Source organism: Nomascus leucogenys, chromosome 22a (assembly GCF_006542625.1).
Source record: "Nomascus leucogenys isolate Asia chromosome 22a, Asia_NLE_v1, whole genome shotgun sequence".
NCBI classification, from domain to species: domain Eukaryota; kingdom Metazoa; phylum Chordata; class Mammalia; order Primates; family Hylobatidae; genus Nomascus; species Nomascus leucogenys.
Genome location: NC_044402.1, coordinates 83,269,993 through 83,291,842, shown reverse-complemented (window position 1 = coordinate 83,291,842; position 21,850 = coordinate 83,269,993). Strand labels below are relative to the sequence as shown.

General features: G+C 36.4%; 1 protein-coding gene across 1 annotated transcript in view; it reads left to right on the top strand.

Moving 5' to 3' along the window:
• FRZB (frizzled related protein) overlaps nucleotides 1-20,441 on the top strand; it is a 33,347-nt gene extending 12,906 nt beyond the window's left edge. The window contains exons 3-6 of the mRNA XM_003253816.4: nucleotides 11,586-11,651; nucleotides 15,525-15,729; nucleotides 16,421-16,484; nucleotides 19,485-20,441. Coding sequence (XP_003253864.1) covers nucleotides 11,586-11,651; nucleotides 15,525-15,729; nucleotides 16,421-16,484; nucleotides 19,485-19,601 — 452 coding nt within the window. The 3' untranslated portion in view covers nucleotides 19,602-20,441. The remainder of the gene's footprint in view (nucleotides 1-11,585; nucleotides 11,652-15,524; nucleotides 15,730-16,420; nucleotides 16,485-19,484) is intronic.
• The last annotated feature ends 1,409 nt before the right edge of the window (nucleotides 20,442-21,850 follow it).

The following is a 21,850-nucleotide window of genomic DNA, read 5'->3' as shown; positions in this document are numbered from 1 at the left end:
AGCACTCCAGAAGCCTCCAAGTCACTACCCCCACCCTTCTTTTCAAAGGTAACTACTCCCAGGAATTCTAGTACCATAGATTTATTTTGCCTGATCTTGAACTTTATATAAATGGAATTCTACAGTATGTATTTTTGTGTATGCATGTGACTTCCTTTGCTTTTCATTAGGCTGTGTATAGCAGTAGTTTTTCACTTTAATTGCTATATTGTATTCTATCATTGAATGTGGTACACTTTATTCATTCTAATGTTCCTGGATATTTGGATCGTTTTCAGTTTTTGTTACTATGACTAATGCTGCATTTGTTTCTACAATATGATAGCTGTGATGAGTACCATATATTCCATTTCACTTTCCTCTAGTATTTTGCACTGATTTTGGTGAGTATGTCCTGCCTTATAAGGTGTCTTATTTGTGGAAATGAAACATTTATTAAGTTGTAAATGAGTTTGAAATATCAACTTTCATTACATTGGGACAGTTTTCTCTGTTGACTTCTACTGAATCTTATCATGGTGATATGTTTGATCTGAGGGAATGTCTACCAAAGGTGTCCCAACAAATATTTATCCCATTAAAAACTTAGGTAAATTAAAATTATTTTAGAATTGTTTTGTTACTTTATGTAATTGATAATATTTTTCAATATCATAAAATCAGTTGGAAATCATTGCTGTCCAGTAATGTTGCTATTTGAAGAGTCACTCCTTCTATTATGTTTTCTCAACCCGAACTGAAAAGCTCATTTGTATAAAACTGCAATTGGTGAGTCAAAATTTCTGGCCAAGGACATGTATATGTTACCAATTTGTTCCAAAGTTATGGTTAGAGTAACATAGCACTTCAATGTGCGTAAGAAAGAAAACACTTCAACAACACTATCAACAATATACAAAAAACAGTTCAACATGTAAAACTACCTAGAACGAATGTGGTGTTCTCAGAGTCAGTGTTTACTGTTCCTCTTTTAAAAATGTTTTCCAGTTCTCTGGTATAATGAGAGTGATGAAAACAAATAGGCAAAACCAAAGCTCATTCTGTTTGTGAAAAAAACACTAACATATTCACATGTTCTGAAAAGAAAATATAATTTGTTCACACTCAAAAATGTATGCTTTGGAGAAATATAACAGCTGAGGTTGATCATGATAAAACAGGAAATGAGGAAGGCATGAAAACACTATAACCCACATAAGGACCTCTTTCCAAAGTGTCAAGCTGTTTCTGTCTGGAATTTGGAAAAGAAATTCTTTCACTCTACTTAATTTATTCTTTGCCTCAAAGCTTAACAATTTTTTCTTTTTCTTTTTTTGAGATAATGACTCTGAACAGCATCCAACTGTATGTTTTACTGTTGCAAATCCACTATTGTAATAAGGAATAGATGCTCTTTATTTCCATAGCGTGTAACATGGAGGAAAACAATTTTTGTTCTATTTCACCTAGTCACTTGATCTATCAAATCAGCACACAGAAAATTAAGGCAGATATTCAAGTGGTCCGATGTAAAGGTTTTTTTTTTTATTAAAATAATTCCAAAAAGTAATTCTTCCAATTTTCTGCTTTGTGATGGTGACCAATTTATGAACTTTTACATTTGAAAAACACAAATTACTCCAGAGTGGAGATAGAGTTGGTAAATTCTGACACTAAATATATAAGTGTGACCAAATTATTTCTTGGGGCCTGTTTCCTAATATAAAATCAGATTGTATTGATCTGAGTTCCCTTCTGGTTTATCTTAAATTAGGGAACATTAGTGTAAGTCAGATGCTCTCCCAGAGTTTTCACTAACCTCTTCTTGGCCCTCTTCCAAAGGTGCTCCAGAGAAGCTCCTCTGGGTAGCTGCCCGGTGGCCACTGAGCAACTGGAGATTCCTGGTGACTGCAGCTGCCAGGCCTGCCCAGCCACTCCCTCTTTTGCTGACATGATTTATGCTTAGCTTGGGTAGTATAGACCCATTCCCTCTCTTTCTTTCTCTTATACTTCTTTCCTCCCTTTTGGCTTACTACCAATTTTGGGAAGGAATTCAGTTTTTTTCTTCGGTACAAATGTTTACTGACTGTAGAGCCAACTTCCACAACTTATTGGAAAAAAAAGGATAGACAAATAGTATTTTTGTGATTATACAGTAGCTTAAAACTACAGGATTTTTTTTCCCCATTACTTTGCAACAACTGATACTTTTGACCAGTTCTCTTTCCTAAGCATTTCTCTCCTTGAGCTATTACCCAAATTGTCCTAGTTCTTCTCCGCCTGTCCCTCAGCTATAGACAGTCACTGAGGCTCTGTGCTTGGCTTCTGCTCCTCTCTCCTCATAGGGATTCATCCTGTTGGAGTTCATCAAGCTACATAGGCTGAATTATCACTTTCATGACTCTAGTTGTGATTACTCTCTAGGACCACGTTTCCCTCCTGTAACACTTCTACCTGGGTACTCTTTGGGTACTTCAAAAATAATGTATTTAATTACTGAAGTTGTTTTTTTTTGTTGTTGTTGTTGTTTTTTTGAGATGGAGTCTCACTCTGTTGCTCAGGCTGGAGTGCAATACCACGATCTCTGCTCACTGCAACCTCCACGTCCTGGGTGCAAGCAATTCTCCTGTCTTAGCCTCCCGAGTAGCTGTGATTACAGGCACCCACCACCACGCCTGGCTAATTTTTGTGTTTTTAATAGAGACTAGGTTTCGCCATGTTGGCCAGGCTGGTCTCTAACTCCTGATCTCAGGTGATCCAACCACCTCAGCCTCCCAGGGTGCTGGGATTACAGGCGTGAGCCACCGCGCCCAGCCCTGAAGTAATCGTTTAATTAAAACTTTCTCTTTTGTAACTTTCTCATTTAAGTATGTGACACATTGCTTTTCTAAGTCCCTAGTACTGAAACTTTGTTTGGTTTTAGTCCATCGATCTCACCATTCATTAGAAATGTAATGACTAGTCCTGCCGAAAAGCTTCTGCACATCAAAGGGAACAATCAACAAAGTGAAGAGACAATCCATAGAATGAGGGAAAATATTTGCAAACTATCTGGCAAGAGCTTATTAACCAGAATATATAAGCAACTCAGACAATCCAATAGCAAAAACAAAACAAAAAACAACAACTAATCTAAAAATGGGCAAAAGATCTGAGTAGACATTTCTCAAAAGAAGACTTACAAATGGCCAACAGGTATACGAAAAGATTTTCAACATCACGACTTAGATAAATGCAAATCAAAACCACGGTGAGATATCTCACCCCAGTTTGAATGGCTTTTATCAAAAAGATGGAACAATGGATGGTAGCGAGGATGTGGAAAAAGGGGAACTCTAGTACAGTGTTGGTGGGAATGTAAATTAGTATAGCCACTATGGAAAACAATAGGGAGTTCTTCAAAAAACTACAAATAGAACTACCATATGATCCAGCAATTTCATTACTGGGTATATATCCGAAAGAAAGGGAATTAATACATTGAAGAATATCTGTATTCCAGTGTTTAGTGCAGCACTATTCACCATAGCCAAAATGTAGAATCAACCTATGTGCTTATTAGTGGATGAATGAATAAAGAAAATGTGGTATATATACACAATGACATATTGTCATTGGAAGGAACATGGAACTGGAGGTCATTATGTTAAGTGAAATAAGCCAAGCCCAGAAAGACAAATATCACACGTTCTCATTCATATGCGGGAGCTAAAAACAAAAAAAAAGTGAATCTCATGGAGCTGGAGAGTAGATTTGTGGTTACCAGAGGCAGGGAAGGATAATGTGAAGGAGGGAATGAAGAGAGGATGATTAATGAGGACAAATATACAGTTAGTTAGGAGGAAGACCTAGTGTTTGATAGCTAGTGTTTGAAGACCTAGTGTTTGATAGATCAGTATGGAGACTATAGTTAACAATAATCTATTTGTACATTTCAATATGTACAATAATTCACATGTTCATAGCATAAAGAAGAGTGTTTAATGTGGTGGATATTCCCCTAACTTGATATTTACACATTATCTGAATGTATGAAAATATCAATGTACCCTGAAAATATGTCCATCTATTATGTATTACTTACTTGTATCAGGCACAATATGTGCCAATGACATGGAGTGAAAGAGCAAATAGGTGACTGGCACTCCCTTTTCTTTCACTTCTTTTCAATACTTGGCATTGAGTGGACACATGATCTTCTAAAGGCTCTGAAGCCCCCTTTTCTTTTTGTTAATTGACTTCTTTAGAGTCTGTCTCAAAACAACACTTCAGAAGTCATGAGGGAAAACAGGCATAATTGTATTGACTCTTTCTATATTTTGGATATTCTGAATAACTCTTGGATGCAGAAAACTTGTGAAAGGCAGTTTATTTGAAATTTTCCAAAGACAAAAAGGAATAAACTGAATTTCCTTTTCTTATTAATATAGCGTTAGTTCTGTCAGTCTTAAGCAGTTTCTTTTACAAAGTGCAAATTACTATGAATTGAGTCCTTTATTACAATATTTGAGGTTTGTTTTTACAGCTAAGTTGAGCAAATGTTACTTTTACTTTGTAAAGCCTTATTATATCGCCTAGGTTCACCAGTCAACTTCATCACATTTTCCACATACTGGTGTAATCCAAAATAAAATTTAATATGATATTCTTTGTCCTGTGTATAGGTTTAGGAAATAAATATTGTTTTACATATGTAATGAGTGGTTACTAAGTCAAGACACACTTTATTTTATAAAAAAATGAAAGAAATGTCTTATTTTTTATGTTAATAGGACTTTATTAAGGTATAATTTACAGTAAAATACTACAAATCTTAAGTGTATGCTGCATTTAAATTTTGACAAATGTATATACTTATGTAACCATCATCCAGATCAATATAAAGAACATTTATTTATTTATTTATTTAGGGACGGAATCTGGCTCTGTCACCCAGGCTGGAGTGCAGTGGCACAATCTCAGCTCACTGCAAGCTCCAACTCCCGGGTTCATGCCATTCTCCTGCCTCAGCCTCCCAAGTAGCTGGGACTACAGGCATCCGCCACCACGCCCGGCTAATTTTTTGTATTTTTAGTAGAGACGGGGTTTCACTGTGTTAGCCAGGATGGTCTCGATCTCCTGACCTCGTGATCCACCTGCCTCGGCCTCCCAAAGTGCTGGGATTACAGGCGTGAGCCACCGTACCCCGGCCTAAAGAACATTTCTTTAAATTGTCTGGTGTCCTATCATCCATTCTGCCCTGAGGCAAGCACAGTTCTGATTTTCATTGCCATAGATTGGTGTTGTTATTCAGCTTCAAGTAAATGGAAGCATACTGTACACACTTGTGACTGGTTGCTTTGGCATACCATGGCATTTTTGAGACTTTGAGTTCTGTGCATCATTTTATTTCTAATTGTGTAAAAGTACACCCTTGTATGAGCATAATACCCAGATGACTTCTATATGGTTCCTAGTTTAATATAGTTGATTTCTGAATCTGCAGGAGTTGTGTTGTTGTTGTTGTTGTTCATTTTTTTCCCTTTCATCATTGACATCAGGACTCTAGGGTTCTGGTGTTTTGTTTGTTTGTTAATGCCCTAGGAACAATAAGACCCTGTCGGTTTTCCATTAAGTGTCCATTTGATGGCTTGCAATTTTGGGAAGACGGAATGTGTTCCATGGGGTGGAATCTAGGGATGTTTTACCATCGCCTTGTTTCTAGAAGGATAGTGGAATTGACCTCCTGAATGGCCAAGTGGTATATTGCCCATCTTCTGTTTAACGGCTGTCTGAACAAGTTCCACAATGGCATCCATTCCTGCTGCTGTTTTGATAGCTGCGATGATAAGGTAGATGATCCATCTAGTGCCTTGATTTCTTCACTTTACTAACCTGCTTGTCTATTCTACCCCAGCCACTCACTTCCATGGGCAGTTCTGGGCCTTTCAGTGGTGCTAGCAGTGGTGCTAGCATTGTAATATTAACTCTAAGAATCCCACTCTTTGCCTGCTGCCTCTTTTCATTCCAGATGATTTGTTGCAGTATCATCACTGCTGCCTTTTTTTTTTTTTCACCATGTTGAGATTACCCATCCATCAGCTACTGCTTACTATCTGCTAAGCCTCTGGCCTTCTTGTCTATGTGAGATATCATGGTCTACTGCAATACTGATACCCTTGAAAATACTCTTAATTTCTTTGCTTTCTCTTCCTCTTCCATACTTATCTGGCAAATCCCAACTCCAGTTATTTGAGAAAATTACTCAACTGAGGTGACTAGTTTCACTTTAAATTCAAGATAGAAAATTCAAATAGACAATCAAGATTGCCAAGCATTCTTACCCACTATAAGGTTTGCCTTTCTATTTGGTGCTTTATACTTTATTTACTTACATGCCCACATCCTGCTTTTCATAGCCCCTCATTCCCCATAGCTGATGACTTCACTTCATTCTTCAGTGAGAAGGTAAAAGCCATTGGAAAGAACACCCTCATTATTCCACCAACCAATTTATAAATTTGTCAATATCAGTACCTTTCTCTCCTTTTCCTTCTTGTGTAGTGGATAAAGTCTTCTAGCTTTCAAAGTCCTATTCTCTCTTTTGCTCAGGGTCCAGTCATCACGTTGCCAGTTGAATTTAGTGGACCCTTTTCTCTCTGAACTCATTTTAGCTCTGAGGGTCATTTGACACAGAGGACTACCCTGATTTTATGTTGGAAGACCATTTTTCAATTCCACACTCTCCTATATTTCCTTCCACATCACTGGATGCTCCTTCTCAGTCTCCTTTATGGACTCCATATTCTCTGTCTTATATATAAAGATGTAGTTCCTGCCTAGAGAACTACAACTCACTTTTCAGGTTTCAAGCTTTAAATATCATTTTCTCACAGTATATTGGAGGCCAGACTAGTTTAGGTCATTAAGTTATATGTTCTTATTACACGTATACATTGTGTTTTAATTTCATATCATGTATCACATATGACAAATTATTTTGTGTGTAATTTCTTTGTTCAATGTCTTTATCCTCTTCTGGATTGTCTGTAGTGCCCATCATGTGTCCTACATGCCTATTACAGAGCCTGGAATGTAGCAGATGCCCAATATTTGCAGAATGAATGAATTCATATGTAAGTGACTGAAAGGGCTCAACAAATGTTAGTTCTCTTTCCCTTTCTCATCTCATATTTACAGAAGCATGGATACACCAGAGTTGTGGAGTCAGAGGATACTACTATCAGTTCTATAGAAGAAAGACAAATCCATGGTGTGATGGATGTTACCAGATGTTAAAAATTATGGAACTGTTAAAAATTTTGGAACTGCTCATAGACACCTCGTACAGGCAGTTGGAAATATAGATCTAGAGCTCAGTAAAAAAGTCATAGTTAAGGACTTGGATCTTCAAATTATAAGATTTTATTTTTTATATCTTTTAAAATGTGTTGTGTTTTGCTCCTGTGTGTTTTAAAATGGAGGAAAAGAGGACAATTGGGTTTCAGGGGTCAAATGCCAGGATATAAGACATACAGTGCATCTGGTAAAAATTAAAATGATTTAAACTCTGATCTGATTAGAAAGGGTCAGTCTTGAAAAAGTTATAAAGGAAATTGTAACACAAATACAATTGTATTTTCTTCTCTCCTTCCCCATAGTTTTTGACAATAAATCCTGAGCACAGATCTAAGGGTTTTTTTCCTAGAACAAAACAGAAAAATATCCACTCAAGCATAGTAGTCCTCCAAAGTCATGGTACATGAAAGGTTATGAGAGTTTGGGGATCTGATGAAGTTAATTATAGTCTTACAGCTCTGGATAAGACCCAAAAGCATTCAATTTCAAACAAAGGTCAGGGATAGAAAGTTTTATCACACTTAAGCTTGAACTCAAACAAGGTTGCATTAAATAGTGACGGTCCAGTGAGTATCATATTTCATAGCTGTATCAGGGACTTAGACTTCTTTAGATCGTCTAAGATAATATCAAAAATACTAGTATCCTTATGTTTTTTTAAAAATAAATGAGCATATTTGTATGAGCAAAACTGAATAAAGAAGGCTAAGATTCTTGTCTCCTCTGAACTGTTTTGATTTTTATAAGAAGCTACTCTGAGGCAGCAAGGCTGTTCACTGCTCGGGCACTGCATGTATCATGGGGCATTTCCCCTGAGCTGCAGACTAACTTCTGCGAAGTACCGGGCATGTTAACTTTTCAAACTCAGATTTCTACTAGAGTGATAAACTCATGTTACTATGAAATAAAGAGTCTCCAGTTTCATTAGCAGATATGTAGGAGATCATTAGTATTAGGAGAGTCACTAGAAAAATCAAGCAAGAGGAGTGGAGGGAATGTGAGGAAGAACTAAGCTGAAAATAGTTTTCTGTCCTTTCCATGGCTGCTCATAAATGTAGCACTGCACTCTGTCCCACAATTGAAGGTATTGTATTAATTCCAGGCTTTGAGGTAAATGAATTGCTAACGTTAAAACTGCCCGTGTTTGAAGATCTCTTTGTCACTTCTTAGCCTATTTTGTCAAAACCAACCCCTTTAACTTTTAAAATATTTTTTTCCTTACATAAAGCACCAAGGCAGACGCTAATTCATTTATAAGCTTTTCTTCTCAACAGTGAAATACAGAAAAATCAGTATCTAATGGTTTTTGTGCAGAGCTCAGTAAATAATAGATTTCATTTTCCATTCTAAAAAGCTTGTGCCATTAGGAAATTGGGAGAGGAAGATCACTAGCAATTAAACAAGAAATGATGGTAATGCTACAGGCCCCCCAAAAGGAGTATCAAGAAATCAACTATTGGTAATAAAAATAAACTGTTACATCTGATTTAGGGTAGCAGGTACAAAAAAGGTGACAGCTAATGCATGCAACATACCTCTCTATGATTCTTCACAATTTCACAGTTCTTGGGCTTGTGGGGATGTATATGTTGATGTGTGTAAACATAATCTAGATGAGGATTATGTTGCAGATCTATTGATCTAAGATACCCTTTTCATGAATAACCTAAGATATGAATTTTTGGGTTGAATAAGCATAAATGAGAGGAGGTTCTTTCATATTTGAGCTTTGTGGATATAAACTCAGCTTCTCCTTATTACTGTTATTTTATCAAGCTACTTGAACTAGACAGATAATTTGCTTATGGCAATAGCTAGGGATTGGGACATATTGTCCCATATAAATATTTAAAATATATATTTAGTATGGCATTGTCACCTTGGAGACCAGCAGAAATAAGAAGTATATGGCAGATGAGCAAAATTTAGTCCCGAGAATATTTGCTTAGCTCATTAGCTGTTAGGTAATAGTCTAGCTACGTATATGTAGTTGTATGCATAGCTTTGTAAATGCCTACTTGAAATATTCTAAATCATTTTATAATATAATTTTTAAAAATCCCTGCCTGGAAAGTTTTATGGAATCCATTTGTTTATGCTCCAGGCAAAGATATGTAAGTGACAACATCAAATTAGACTCAATTCAGTGACAGTTGCTATAGTTCTTGCCAAAATGTTTTATTTGAGCACATGCAAATTTCTGAAGAATTACAAATGTGTAATTTATTTACATGACTTATTTTTGGTAGATATTTATTTTTAAGTAGAAAAATCACAAGTCTATATATGGATGAAGATAATTTATAAACCTAATATCATAAAATTTACGTCTTCAGAAATATTCTCATCTCAAGAATATCTCTTTAAAAATACGTACAACATTTTAATACAGAATAAAATATAGAACGCCAAAAACTAGGTAACTTTTTGTTCTCTTTTAAATGATAATACAATCATTTTGCTAATAAAGTTATTTTTGGAATAGTTTTTGTCAAAATAGCAACCAGCACTAATGTTACTCATTGTTTATTGGCTGAGATCTTCACAGAAATTGTGTGCTAAAAATTATCAGGAGAACAAGGGAAGGAGCTGTGTGTGGTATTGAGGAATTCTCATTTCTGTCATGGGCAAGAGCAACAGTTGCTGCTGCTACCTATCCCCAGTAGAGATACTTATTTCTCTGGCAGGAAGGGTGATACTCTTTTCGGGACTGCTATTTTAAAGCATATTATCGACAAGTTCAACTGGAAATAAAATTTATTTTCATTAGAAAATACAAGTGGTCAACAAAAGCTTCTGCCTTTTATTGTTCCCCATGTTAACATAAAACAACGTTTTTTTTGTTTGTTTGTTTTTTTGTTTTGTTTTGTTTTTTTTGAGACGGGGTCTTACTCTGTCACCCAGTCTGGAGTGCAGCGGCGTGATCTTGGCTCACTGCAGCTTTGACTTCCAGGGCTCAAGTGATCCTCCCAACTCAGTCTCCTGAATAACTGAAACTACAGGGACACGCCACCACACCAGCTGATTTTTGCATTTTTTGTAGAGATGGGGTTTTGCCACGTTGCCCAGACTGGTCTTGAACTCCTGGGCTAAAGCAATTTTTTTTCCCCCACCTACCGCCCCACCATGTTGGCCTCCCAAAGTGAGTGTTGGGATTACCAGCGTGAGCCCTTGTGCCCAGCCATAAAATGCCTCTTAAGTGAAACTTTTTTTGTTGATGTCCTTTCTCTAATTTATGTGTTCTTATTTCCTTTCTGTGTCAAAAGAGAAGCACATACCATTTAATTTTTAATAAAGCTTTCTCAGGGGCATTATTTAAAGAAATCTTTACATATAATTAAATATTTTTATATAATTGTGTATTATTTTCTACTTTTATATGGACATTAATTCCTGACAATTTGCCATGCTTATGATGTATATTTCTTAGCTAAGTAATATTAGCTTTGTAGCTCTTCTATAAAAGGTATAACAATCTACTCTTCAAGATGTCCAATGAATCTACCCTATAGATGAAACATTTTGAGATAATTAGAATTGTTATTATTATGATGGCCAAAACCACAACTACTTTTGTACCAACCTAATATATACATAAAATATGCATTCTGGTCACCACTCACCAGATATTTTTAAAACATGAAATTTCTCTCTTCAAAATGCATGCATAATTTCCTCCAACAAGCACAAAAATACCATTGAGTTGAATGGTAGCTATTTTCCTGTAGAAGGGGCTCACTGCCCCTCTTAAGAACTTCACCAAGTTCACTGGGTTGTAATAACACTTGCTTATCTCTTTGAGTTGCTTTCAGATCTAGGGGCTAACAGTAGGAGGAGTACTGTGTCGTCTGTTAAAAGTATATGAGCATTAGGTGATAGTCCACAGGGTAAACCAGCTACCTGAGCATAGGCGGAAAATTGCCTCCCAGTTGGCATTCATAATATTAATACTTCCATAAGCATGAAGCACACCTCTTTCAAGATTAAGGGGTCATGCTCTTCTCATGCATGGGGGTGAACAGCATTTCCTCAGGATTTGGGTGGTTTGTTGAGAATGGAAACTCGTTCTCATGAGCATACTGACATTGAATAAGAGGACATGTAGATAGAATAAACATGAATGTAGTTCCAGGAGAAAAAGATCGGACACACAGAATTGACAAGAGCCTTCTCACCACCAAATTGAGATCTAGTCTGAGCAAAAAATGTGAGGAAACAAAAGAAAGCTAATATTGGAAATGTGCTTATAACTAAAATGTGTTTTTCAGAACGCTGTAAATGTAAGCCTATTAGAGCTACACAGAAGACCTATTTCCGGAACAATTACAACTATGGTAAGGAAAACTTCATGGTTGATGTATAAACTGCTGTGTTAAGAAAGGTGTGTGGGGGCACCTATGAGGATGTGCACATGTAAATGAGTGGAGCCATTTAAGAATAAGGCTTAAAAACAGAAGGACAATTTTTAGGAGCATAGTCCCTCTGCCCCAACCAATTAAAATGTCTCACATGGGCAAAATGCTTAACACTTGGTTGATGTTGAAGCACATCAAGCAGTATTGTCATCCTAGAGCCATGCACTTAAGTGCACAGATATAAGTATCACAGAGATAAGTATGGGACTCTTCCCTACCTGGAGGCTGAAGGAGGATTTGAGCTCAAGTTGGGTTGCATAGGCCATCAGTTGTGCTTCACTGGGTGAACAGCAGAGCACTTTGATGCATAAGGAACTGTTAAAAGACGCAAACTTGACTTCTTCAGTCAGCCTATCCCATGAAAAACACTGACAGATTTGGAAAGTAACACTTGTAGAAGTTGTTGATATTCAGCTAAGGAAATGTGTTGTTATCTAGCTTGACTTAAAATCTGACATTCTAATAAACTCAATATTAATTGAAGAGCCACCAATCCAAATGTAGCTGACACACTTAACTGAAGGATTAAAAAGCCTGCCATTTTTGCGCCAGGGACTGTGCTAAGTGATTTCCATACATTATCTTTAATTTTCTCAGCTGCCCCATGAGATATATTATCAATGATTTTATCAATGATTATTGAACCTAAGTTGTCCCTTCTTTGATTGTTCACAATGTACTTTGGATGCTGGTGTATATTTTAGAGTCATAAATTCATTTATATATACAGTCATTATATTTAGAAAGGGCAATTAACAGAGCTTTCCCGTTGATATATAAGGGACTGATATTTACTGTATTCCATAGGCATTTTGATTTTTTCTAATATCTATGGTATTAATAAAAGGTATGTTACTATCTCTGCATAAGACTATTGATGTTGAGTCAATGAGTAAACATGGAGATTAAACAGACTTTTACAGTGAACCTTATTAAAATAAGAGTTTTATTATTGCATTTATGTACACTATTTTAAAGTATATAGGATATATACAGCAGATTTATTTCTTCTATACTTTTGGGAATTGAAAGGAGAGAAATGAATAAGACTGTAAAAGTTATCTTCAATATCTTTCAAAATGCAGTATATTTAAAAATATAAAGTTGAAAATTTTTGGTTTAGTTAAATCTCTTTAAAACAAATCCACCTTGTTTCCCAAATTTTTCTTCAATGGAATTAATTTCTATGTTTTGCCTGCTACTCCTCTTAAGAGGAATGTAGCTTTTCTTAGTCAATGATGGATGTTCTTTCTAAGTTTGTAAGGTTATGTTTATGTAAGAAGTCAAATGCCTGGCTGCTTATCTAAGAACCCACTTCTTTACAGATTGATGTGAAGAACCCTAGGGAAAAGGGAGGCCTTAATTTCTAGGAGATTAGCTTGTTAAGATTGAAAAATGCTATATGAACTTTTATATACTGTAACACTAAGAATAAAAACATCAATTTTATATCAGGGAAATGTAATTATTTATATTTATTTTATGTATCCTATTATCAAGTTTTATCTAGCTTCTTTAGTGCTACAGTGGTTGTTGCTGTTATTTTTGTTAAAAGTTGAATGACAAGTCATGGAAAGTGAAGGTGTTAGAGAAGGTAGCTGGATGAATATCATAAAATAAAATGGGATATGGATTATAATTCATGGAAAGGAGCAGATAATTTCTTTTTTGTAGCCAAGTAATAGCTAAGTTGATCATAGTTTCAGGATTGCCATTTGTCTGGGATTTCTTACAGTTTCTTTGGGGAAGGGAGGCACTCAAATGATTAAATAGAAGGAAGAACTCTGAAAAGGAAGTATATTTTACTTCCAAAATATTTTTATCTTCTATATCTGCATGTCAAGGTGGGAGCAGTTGGAAATTCAGACAAAACCTCTACTTCATTTAGATTAATTCTGGGAAAAACTCTTTAAGTGTTAACAAAATTACTTGAGTGAAAAAGTAGGTCTTGTAGAAAGATATTTATTTTGGAGTGGGTACATGTGCTAAAAATTTCTAATGAAAATAGTAGACACTGGGTAAATAAATCATTAGTTTGAGAACATTTGCACAGTTCACTAATCTCTAATAGTTGATGGATGCTATGAAGCACGTTCACTTAAGCCAGGACACACAAAAATGCCTGCTAGCTGGGGTTGTGAATTTCTCATCTGATTCTCCCAAATGGCATTTCAAAAAGTGCAATCTTATCTTTTGTTAAATACAGAATAGGGAGAACATGAATAGAAAGGGGCTCCACTTGCCAGTCAAACCAAGCGAGGACGGTTGGGTAGTTACAGTTTGTTTGCTACACGTTCTCATACTTGAGGCAACTAATTCTCCGAAGACTGAAATGTGAAGCTTTTATAATTCATTTGTAACTAATTTCTGTCATGTGCGTTGTACTGGTAGAATAAGTTTGTGTAATGAAATTGGAGCATTAATGGGGGGAATGGTTGATTAGCTGGTTTTATATTTTTCAAGGATTACTTTCTTCTAATCCTTTATAGTCCAAAACCTCTAAAATATGTGGGAAGGTACTCAGATTAAAGTGGTTTGCAATTATGTGCCTAAGAAGTTTTTGAAATGTTGACTCATTTGGATAAACGGTGTTTTCCTCTATATAATGTCCATGGATAGTGAACTGGAGCAATGAGGGTACTGGGAGAAATGCCACTGGCTTTTTACTAACTGATATTTTTACTTATTTCTTGGTGTTTTAAAACTTCTCTTTTTAAAAGCTCATTTACTAGAAGCAGGAATCTAAACAACTTGACTCTTTTAAAGGGGAGAGATACAGAAAAGAAGCAGATCTGTATTTTCTAGATTCTGAGTCACATACTTTAACTTTGCAACTGAAGGCAATTTGTTGTTACGTTGATAAGTAAAGCAACTCTTGTGAGATAAATTGGGTGCCAATATATCCATCGAGAGAGGTAGAATAATGCCATTGATGTGTGAGAATATATTCCATAGAACGTGAGGGGAAGGAATGTTGGAGTGTCTGACTTCAAAGCAGATGGAGGAAATAAGATCTGGTGGTGACAATTTTTATTCAAGAAGTAAATATAGCCCACTTAGAGGAGAATATAAAAGATAATCTGTACTAAACACAAAGGAAAAAAGGACCTAATATCTGAACAAAGAAGAAAATGTAGCCCACCTAAAGGAGAATATAAAAGATAATCTGTACTGACCACAAAGAAAGAAAGGAGCTAATATCTGAACAGCGAGCCAAGATGAGGAAGGTGAAAAGATTGCAGAGCCAGTCTGGGAACGCTATTGAGCAGGACAATTTTATAACACTGAAGAGGCCCACCACTTGAGAAAACCTGTTAATAGACCTGATAAAAGAATGTCGACAAGGAATAAAGCATATTTAAGTATTAGGTCTTTTCATATAGTAAAATTAACATAGTTTAAATTCCTGTTGGCAGCAATTGGAACTGCACATGCATATATACACATCCAAAATGGAATTTTAGAGAAAAATTGTATCGGATTGTTGACTCAATCTTTGATTCTCTAAATGGATTTCTCAAAAGCACATGCACACGCATGCATAAATACATGTGAATATATACATAGCCACAAATTGGAAAGGGAGCAGGGCTGAGCATGAGGAGGTCGGGTGTGTTGTTTTGTGTCACACGCTACAATCTAAGGCGAAAATATCTGGCTGACTTTTCTGTTCCGTTCATTGAATATCAAGTGGATAAGAATTAACTAAAGAGAAGCCTACTTTGGCTTTTTTTGAATGGGGCACCTATTTTGTGTCATATTTTTATCAGCTTTTCTCGTCTTTTATCCCAGTCATTCGGGCTAAAGTTAAAGAGATAAAGACTAAGTGCCATGATGTGACTGCAGTAGTGGAGGTGAAGGAGATTCTAAAGTCTTCTCTGGTGAACATTCCACGGGATACTGTCAACCTCTATACCAGCTCTGGCTGCCTCTGCCCTCCACTTAATGTTAATGAGGAATATATCATCATGGGCTATGAAGATGAGGAACGTTCCAGGTAATTCACTCTTTAAGGATACAGAATAACTACTTTGCTTATCCTACTCTCATTGCATTTGTCTCTAGAGATGTTACCCTCGCATTTTTACATTGGGATCTGTCTACCTTCTTGGGGATTACAGATAAGTTTTAGTTGGGTTTCTTGATTTCATATATGGAATGGGTGTATGTGTGTAGTTTATAGGTTTACATTTTTTTTTTTTTTGAGACGGAGTCTTGCTCTGTCGCCCAGGCTGGAGTGGCGTGGTCTCGGCTCACTGCAAGCTCCACCTCCCGGGTTCACGCCATTCTCTTGCCTCAGCCTCCCGAGTAGCTGGAACTACAGGCACCCGCCACTACACCCAGCTAATTTTTTGTATTTTTAGTAGAGATGGGGTTTCACCTTGTTAGCCAGGATGGTCTTCATCTCCTGACCTCGTGATCCGCCCGCCTCGGCCTCCCAAAGTGCTGGGATTACAGGCGTGAGCCACCGCGCCCGACCAGGTTTACATTTTTCTTGGGAGAGGGACCATAACTTCATTTGTTTCTTAAAGGGGTCTGTGACTCACAAATGGTTAATAATTACTGCTCTAAATCTTAGCTGTCCTATTCAAGAATAAACATATAAGTCTTTCTTGGCACTGTTTCCTTGTATTTTTCAGTAACAGGTTTTAATTTTTCAAAAATGGTTGCTCCTTTTAAAAATACAGATTACTCTTGGTGGAAGGCTCTATAGCTGAGAAATGGAAGGATCGACTTGGTAAAAAAGTTAAGGTAAGCCTGTATTTTATGTTTGAAGCAATACACAGAAAACAAAACGAAAGTAGAAAACCAGCCATCTGTCATTGAAATGAAATAGCTGCCTTTAACCATATGAGAAATATTAAAATCTAGTATGCATATATTTATATATTCCAAGAGCTGAATTTGTCTTTAATGTCTATTTTATTTAAGGAATGAGTTCCCTGCGTGTGTATCAAAGATCTAACTACAGTTGCCCTAATGTCTCTTCACAAGGAGTCTAGCTGTAGTCCAGTCCTGGTAGGGTGGTTTCATGTTGTCTGGCACCTTCTAGCTTATCACTCTGCCATTTTTAAAGGCATCACTTTCATACTCATGTTCACCTGGAGGTCACAAGATGGCTACTCTGCCTCTAATATCACGTCTACATTTCAGGCAGGAAAAAGAGGAGGTAAAAGGGATTTCCAAGAGCCTCATCAAGCAACTTTTACTTAGCTGCAAAACAGCCTAGAAAATGTAGTCTTTTTAAACCTGGGGATATTGCTTCTTTGAACAAACTGCAGTTTGTGAGAAGGGGAGAATAAATGATGGGAAGGAAAATAAACAATGATGTCCAATGAATAAACACCAATTCCTATGTACAAAGTGTAGCTACATTCATCTGTATATAAGAGATCTGAACAAATTAGGTCCTTAGAGCAGTAATGTAGCCTTATTTTTAAGCCAGATAACTCTTAGATTGTGGAATTGATACATTTTTTAAAATCACATAGTACATTACTGTATTATAGAAGGTTTTGTTTCTTCTTACTGCACTAAGAAAATCTGTTTTAAAGAAAAGAATGGGGTGGGGGAATGCATAGGCGGACAAAAAAATCTCAAAGGATGTGTGGGTGGGTGGGGGGGAGTGGGAACTGTACCAAACATAATACATCCTCTTCCTTCTGCAAGTTTGAAGGCTTGGGAAACATTTACATGGTAAGTTAAACACCCCTGGGCGGTTTATCTTATACATCTGGCACTTGACACGGCAGACACGTTTGGGTTTAAGTGACCTACAAAAATGTAGAGGGCATTATTTTGTAAGGAGAAACTACCCTCCAGTAAGTTCTTCTCCCCTTCAGGAGATTTGTCAAAAGGGAGATGCATTTCAAGTTCAGACTTGTGGGCATTCTCTCTGCATCTCTCTTCAATTAGTTCGGTGTTTATTAAAGAAAAAAGTGGCTCTTGTTCAGTATGTTGGAATCTCTTACTGTCTTTTTAATTTGGTTTTCTGCTTGCTAATGCAGAACAGGAATTTGTCCTAAATTCCTGTACCAGTTGGAAGAGCTTTCAATATCCCTGCTGCAAAGCATGTAACAAGGCTTACTGCTCCTCTTTTGGTACCAAAACAATATCATTGTGTTGTTGACAGGACACATGGCTTGTTTGTCCTGTTTCCCATTGCTTTCTGCAATATTTCCCATTGTTTTCTGCAGGGGACTTGCAGAGTTATTATTGTAAAGTCATTTATATTCTCAGTCTGGATTTAAATATTCTAAAGGAAAGAAACCAATAATTTGAACAATTTTAAATTCATATGCAGATATTGAGGGCTAAAGAGTTTGGGTAGAAAATCTCCTTTGGCCAGAATTATTGAGATTCCTATTTTAGTTTTCCAGTCAATTTGAAGATGTGTAAAAAGAGTTTTATGGAGGATGTTATTTTTTCAATCAGATTTGCTCTTAGCTGAGTTTTGCTCTCAGTGGATAAATCAATAATTTTATAAAAAACATTATTATGGTTTTTTCATGCAAATGGTTGTTTACCTAAGTCTCTTATAGCAGACGATTCAAGATGTTTGGACTTCCTTGGGAAGTTGAGAATCAGACTGTTTTTAAACTATGAAGACAAGATTGTGGAGTAAAGTATACTAAAATGAAGAATTACTTTCAGTAACAGAAAAACAATAACAAATTTACTATGTGCTAAGCACTTTATATTTTTATTAATCTTCAGATGTATCTACTTCTTATAAGTAGATTCTATTATCAGTTCCAACATATACATGATGAAAATGAGGTCTAGTAAGTTCAAGAAACTTCACACAGTAAGTGGTGGAGCTAGAATTTGAACTTGGGCCATCTGACCCAAGGATCTGATGGTATTTGCTCTTTAAAGTGTGATCCCTGGACCAGCAACATAGGTTATCACCTGGGAGCTTGTTAGTAATGAAAATCTTGGGCCCTGTCTCAGACCTACTGAATGAAAATTTGCAATTATAACAAATTCCCCATATGATATCCCCGTGTTTGAAGTTTGGGAAGTACAGCTGTAGTTCGTATTCCTTACCTATCCTCATGTAATATAACTTCCATTTAACTTAAATTACATGAAAATATTATTGACATTGTTAATATGAAATATTACTAAACTTGATTGTGTTTATTAAAAACATTGCTAATGCCTGCTGCTTTGTAACACTTAGAACGAGGGCAGGACCTTGTCTGTTTTATTCATTGTACTTAGTGGATATTACTTAGAAAAATATTTTTGAGAACCCCCATCCCTCAAAAAAATTTCCATTTTTTTTTCAGTGCTCAAATCACATAGACTTTAAAAGGCTATATTCTTATGTGTATTAAGAGAGGATGTTGAAAAATAGCCTTCCCTTCAAATTCTGTGTATAAATCTTCCATTCGTTGAGTATCTATGAAGCACTAGCCTCCTGTATGTTACCTCAGGAAATACCCAGAGATATAGGGAGATATTTCTGTCATCGTTTACAGACATGGACATTTTAAGTTTAAGGTTTGATAAGAAAGCATTACTAAATATATTATAGATGGGCAACTTTGCGCTTGTTAAAATTAGAGAATAATGTTAATATTGCATCAGTTTTCTTGTTACCCTGGGAAATAGATTTATACTTTTGGAAAAGTAGCAAAATGCTTCAGAGATCTGACCTTGCAGTCTGACCCAGTTGTTAGAATCATGGAAATAATGACCCTGGTGATATGTGCTTGTGACTATTTTCTATTTTAAATTTCACAGCGCTGGGATATGAAGCTTCATCATCTTGGACTCAGTAAAAGTGATTCTAGCAATAGTGATTCCACTCAGAGTCAGAAGTCTGGCAGGAACTCGAACCCCCGGCAAGCACGCAACTAAATCCCGAAATACAAAAAGTAACATCAGTGGACTTCGTATTAAGACTTACTTGCATTGCTGGACTAGCAAAGGAAAATTGCACTATTGCACATCATATTCTATTGTTTACTATAAAAACCATGTGATAACTGATTATTACTTCTGTTTCTCTTTTGGTTTCTGCTTTTCTCTTCTCTCAACCCCTTTGTAATGGTTTGGGGGCAGAATCTTAAATATATTGTGAGTTTTCTATTTCACTAATCATAAGAAAAACTGTTCTTTTGCAATAATAATAAATTAAACATGCTGTTACCAGAGCCTCTTTGCTGGAGTCCCCAGATGTTAATTTACTTTCTGCACCCCAATTGGGAATGCAATATTGGATGAAAAGAGAGGTTTCTGGTATTCACAGAAAGCTAGATGTGCCTTAAAACATACTCTGCTGATCTAATTACAGCCTTATTTTTGTATGCCTTTTGGGCATTCTCCTCATGCTTAGAAAGTTCCAAATGTTTATAAAGGTAAAATGGCAGTTTGAAATCAAATGTCACATAGGCAAAGCAATCAAGCATCAGGAAGCGTTTATGAGGAAACAACACACAAGATGAATTATTTTTGAGATTGTCAGGAAGTAAAATAAATAGGAGCTTAAGAAAGAACATTTTGCCTGATTGAGAAGCACAACTGAAACCAGTAGCCGCTAGGGCGTTAATGGTAGCATTCTTCTTTTGGCAATACATTTGATTTGTTCATGAATATATTAATCAGCATTAGAGGAACGAATTATAACTAGACATCTGCTGTTATCACCATAGTTTTGTTTAATTTGCTTCCTTTTAAATAAACCCATTGGTGAAAGTCTTTTTTTTCTCTTCTTTTAAAATAAATCAGAATTGCCGTATTGACCAGGAAAAGATTATGTATGCACGTGCACCAGAGTGTTAGTTTTTAAAAGTACATGGCTCTATAAAAATGCTGTAGATTACAGAATGATGAAATGTGCAGGTTTTTTTTTTTTCTGGTGTGTGTGTATCTGTATTTGTGTACATGTGTGTCCTTGCACTCACACCTAAGGTGGATTAAAATACAGGCCTGCAAACTGGCCTGCACTTTATCATTTGGATTTGTGCTGCTTAATGCTCAGTGAAAAATGTCTAGTAAAATGAATTATGGTTGTCAAGAGAGAGGTTATTTCGACTTTTGAACCAATTGCACATTTCTCGTTACCCAAGCTGTGGTGAGATCCCAGGGGCTGTGGTGAATAAATGATGCTTTTATAGATGGTCCCTAGCTTACAATGATTCAATTTGCAATGCTTCAATTTAACAATTTTTTGACTTACAATGGGTTTATCAGGATGTAACCCAATGCATTTCAACTTACGATATTTTCAATTTAGAATGGGTTTATCCAGATGTAACCCCATCGTAAATGGAGGAGCATCTGTACTTCCTTCCTCTGGCAGAGTTCCTTAGAGCCTGTGCCAATTACTTCAAAGTTTCATTCTCTGCCATTTACATGTGTGCTATTAGTAGAACCAAATTTCTAAGCTGTGGCGTGCTGAAAATAAAATGCTTATGAAGCAAAAATCGTGCTATGCTTCCTTCTACAAGGATAATCAAGCAAGGATGAAATTCATTCCTAAACAAAAGTTTCCTAAAATGGTAAATAATCATCTATCCAAATGTTCTATTTTAAAAGTGTGAGCTGGGTGTGGTGGGTGCACCTGTAATCCCCACTACTTGGGAGGCTGAGGAAGGAAGACGGCGAGAGCCCATGAGGTTGAAGCTGCAGTAAGCTATGATTGTGGCCACTGCACTCCAGCATAGGCAATAGAGCATGACCCTGTCTCTGTAACAACAACAAAAGTGTAAAAGTTGATTCTACAAATTGGAGTCACTCATGTCATACCCAACTAAAATGGAGTCGGGAGGCCATGGAGAAAGGCACCCAGGTCCCTGTTCAAGGAACCGTTTTTGCAGTTCAACAGAAAAATCACAAAGACCTAACTCTAACCTTAAGATAAAGTTACCTAGTAGCTGCTGCCACTCACCAATCAGAACTTGCTAGATCCTACAAGACACGCCTGGCTCCAGTGAACTTTCGTTCAAAACCATTTAGATCACCTTCCTCTCTTCCCCAGTAAAACCCCAGCCTTTCTCTTTGTTCTTTGAACACACTTAGAGGCTACACTGGTTTGTGTGCCCAGAATTAGAATTCTAATTCTTATATTCCCAAATAAACGCTTTACTTGGAGATTTATCTCTCTA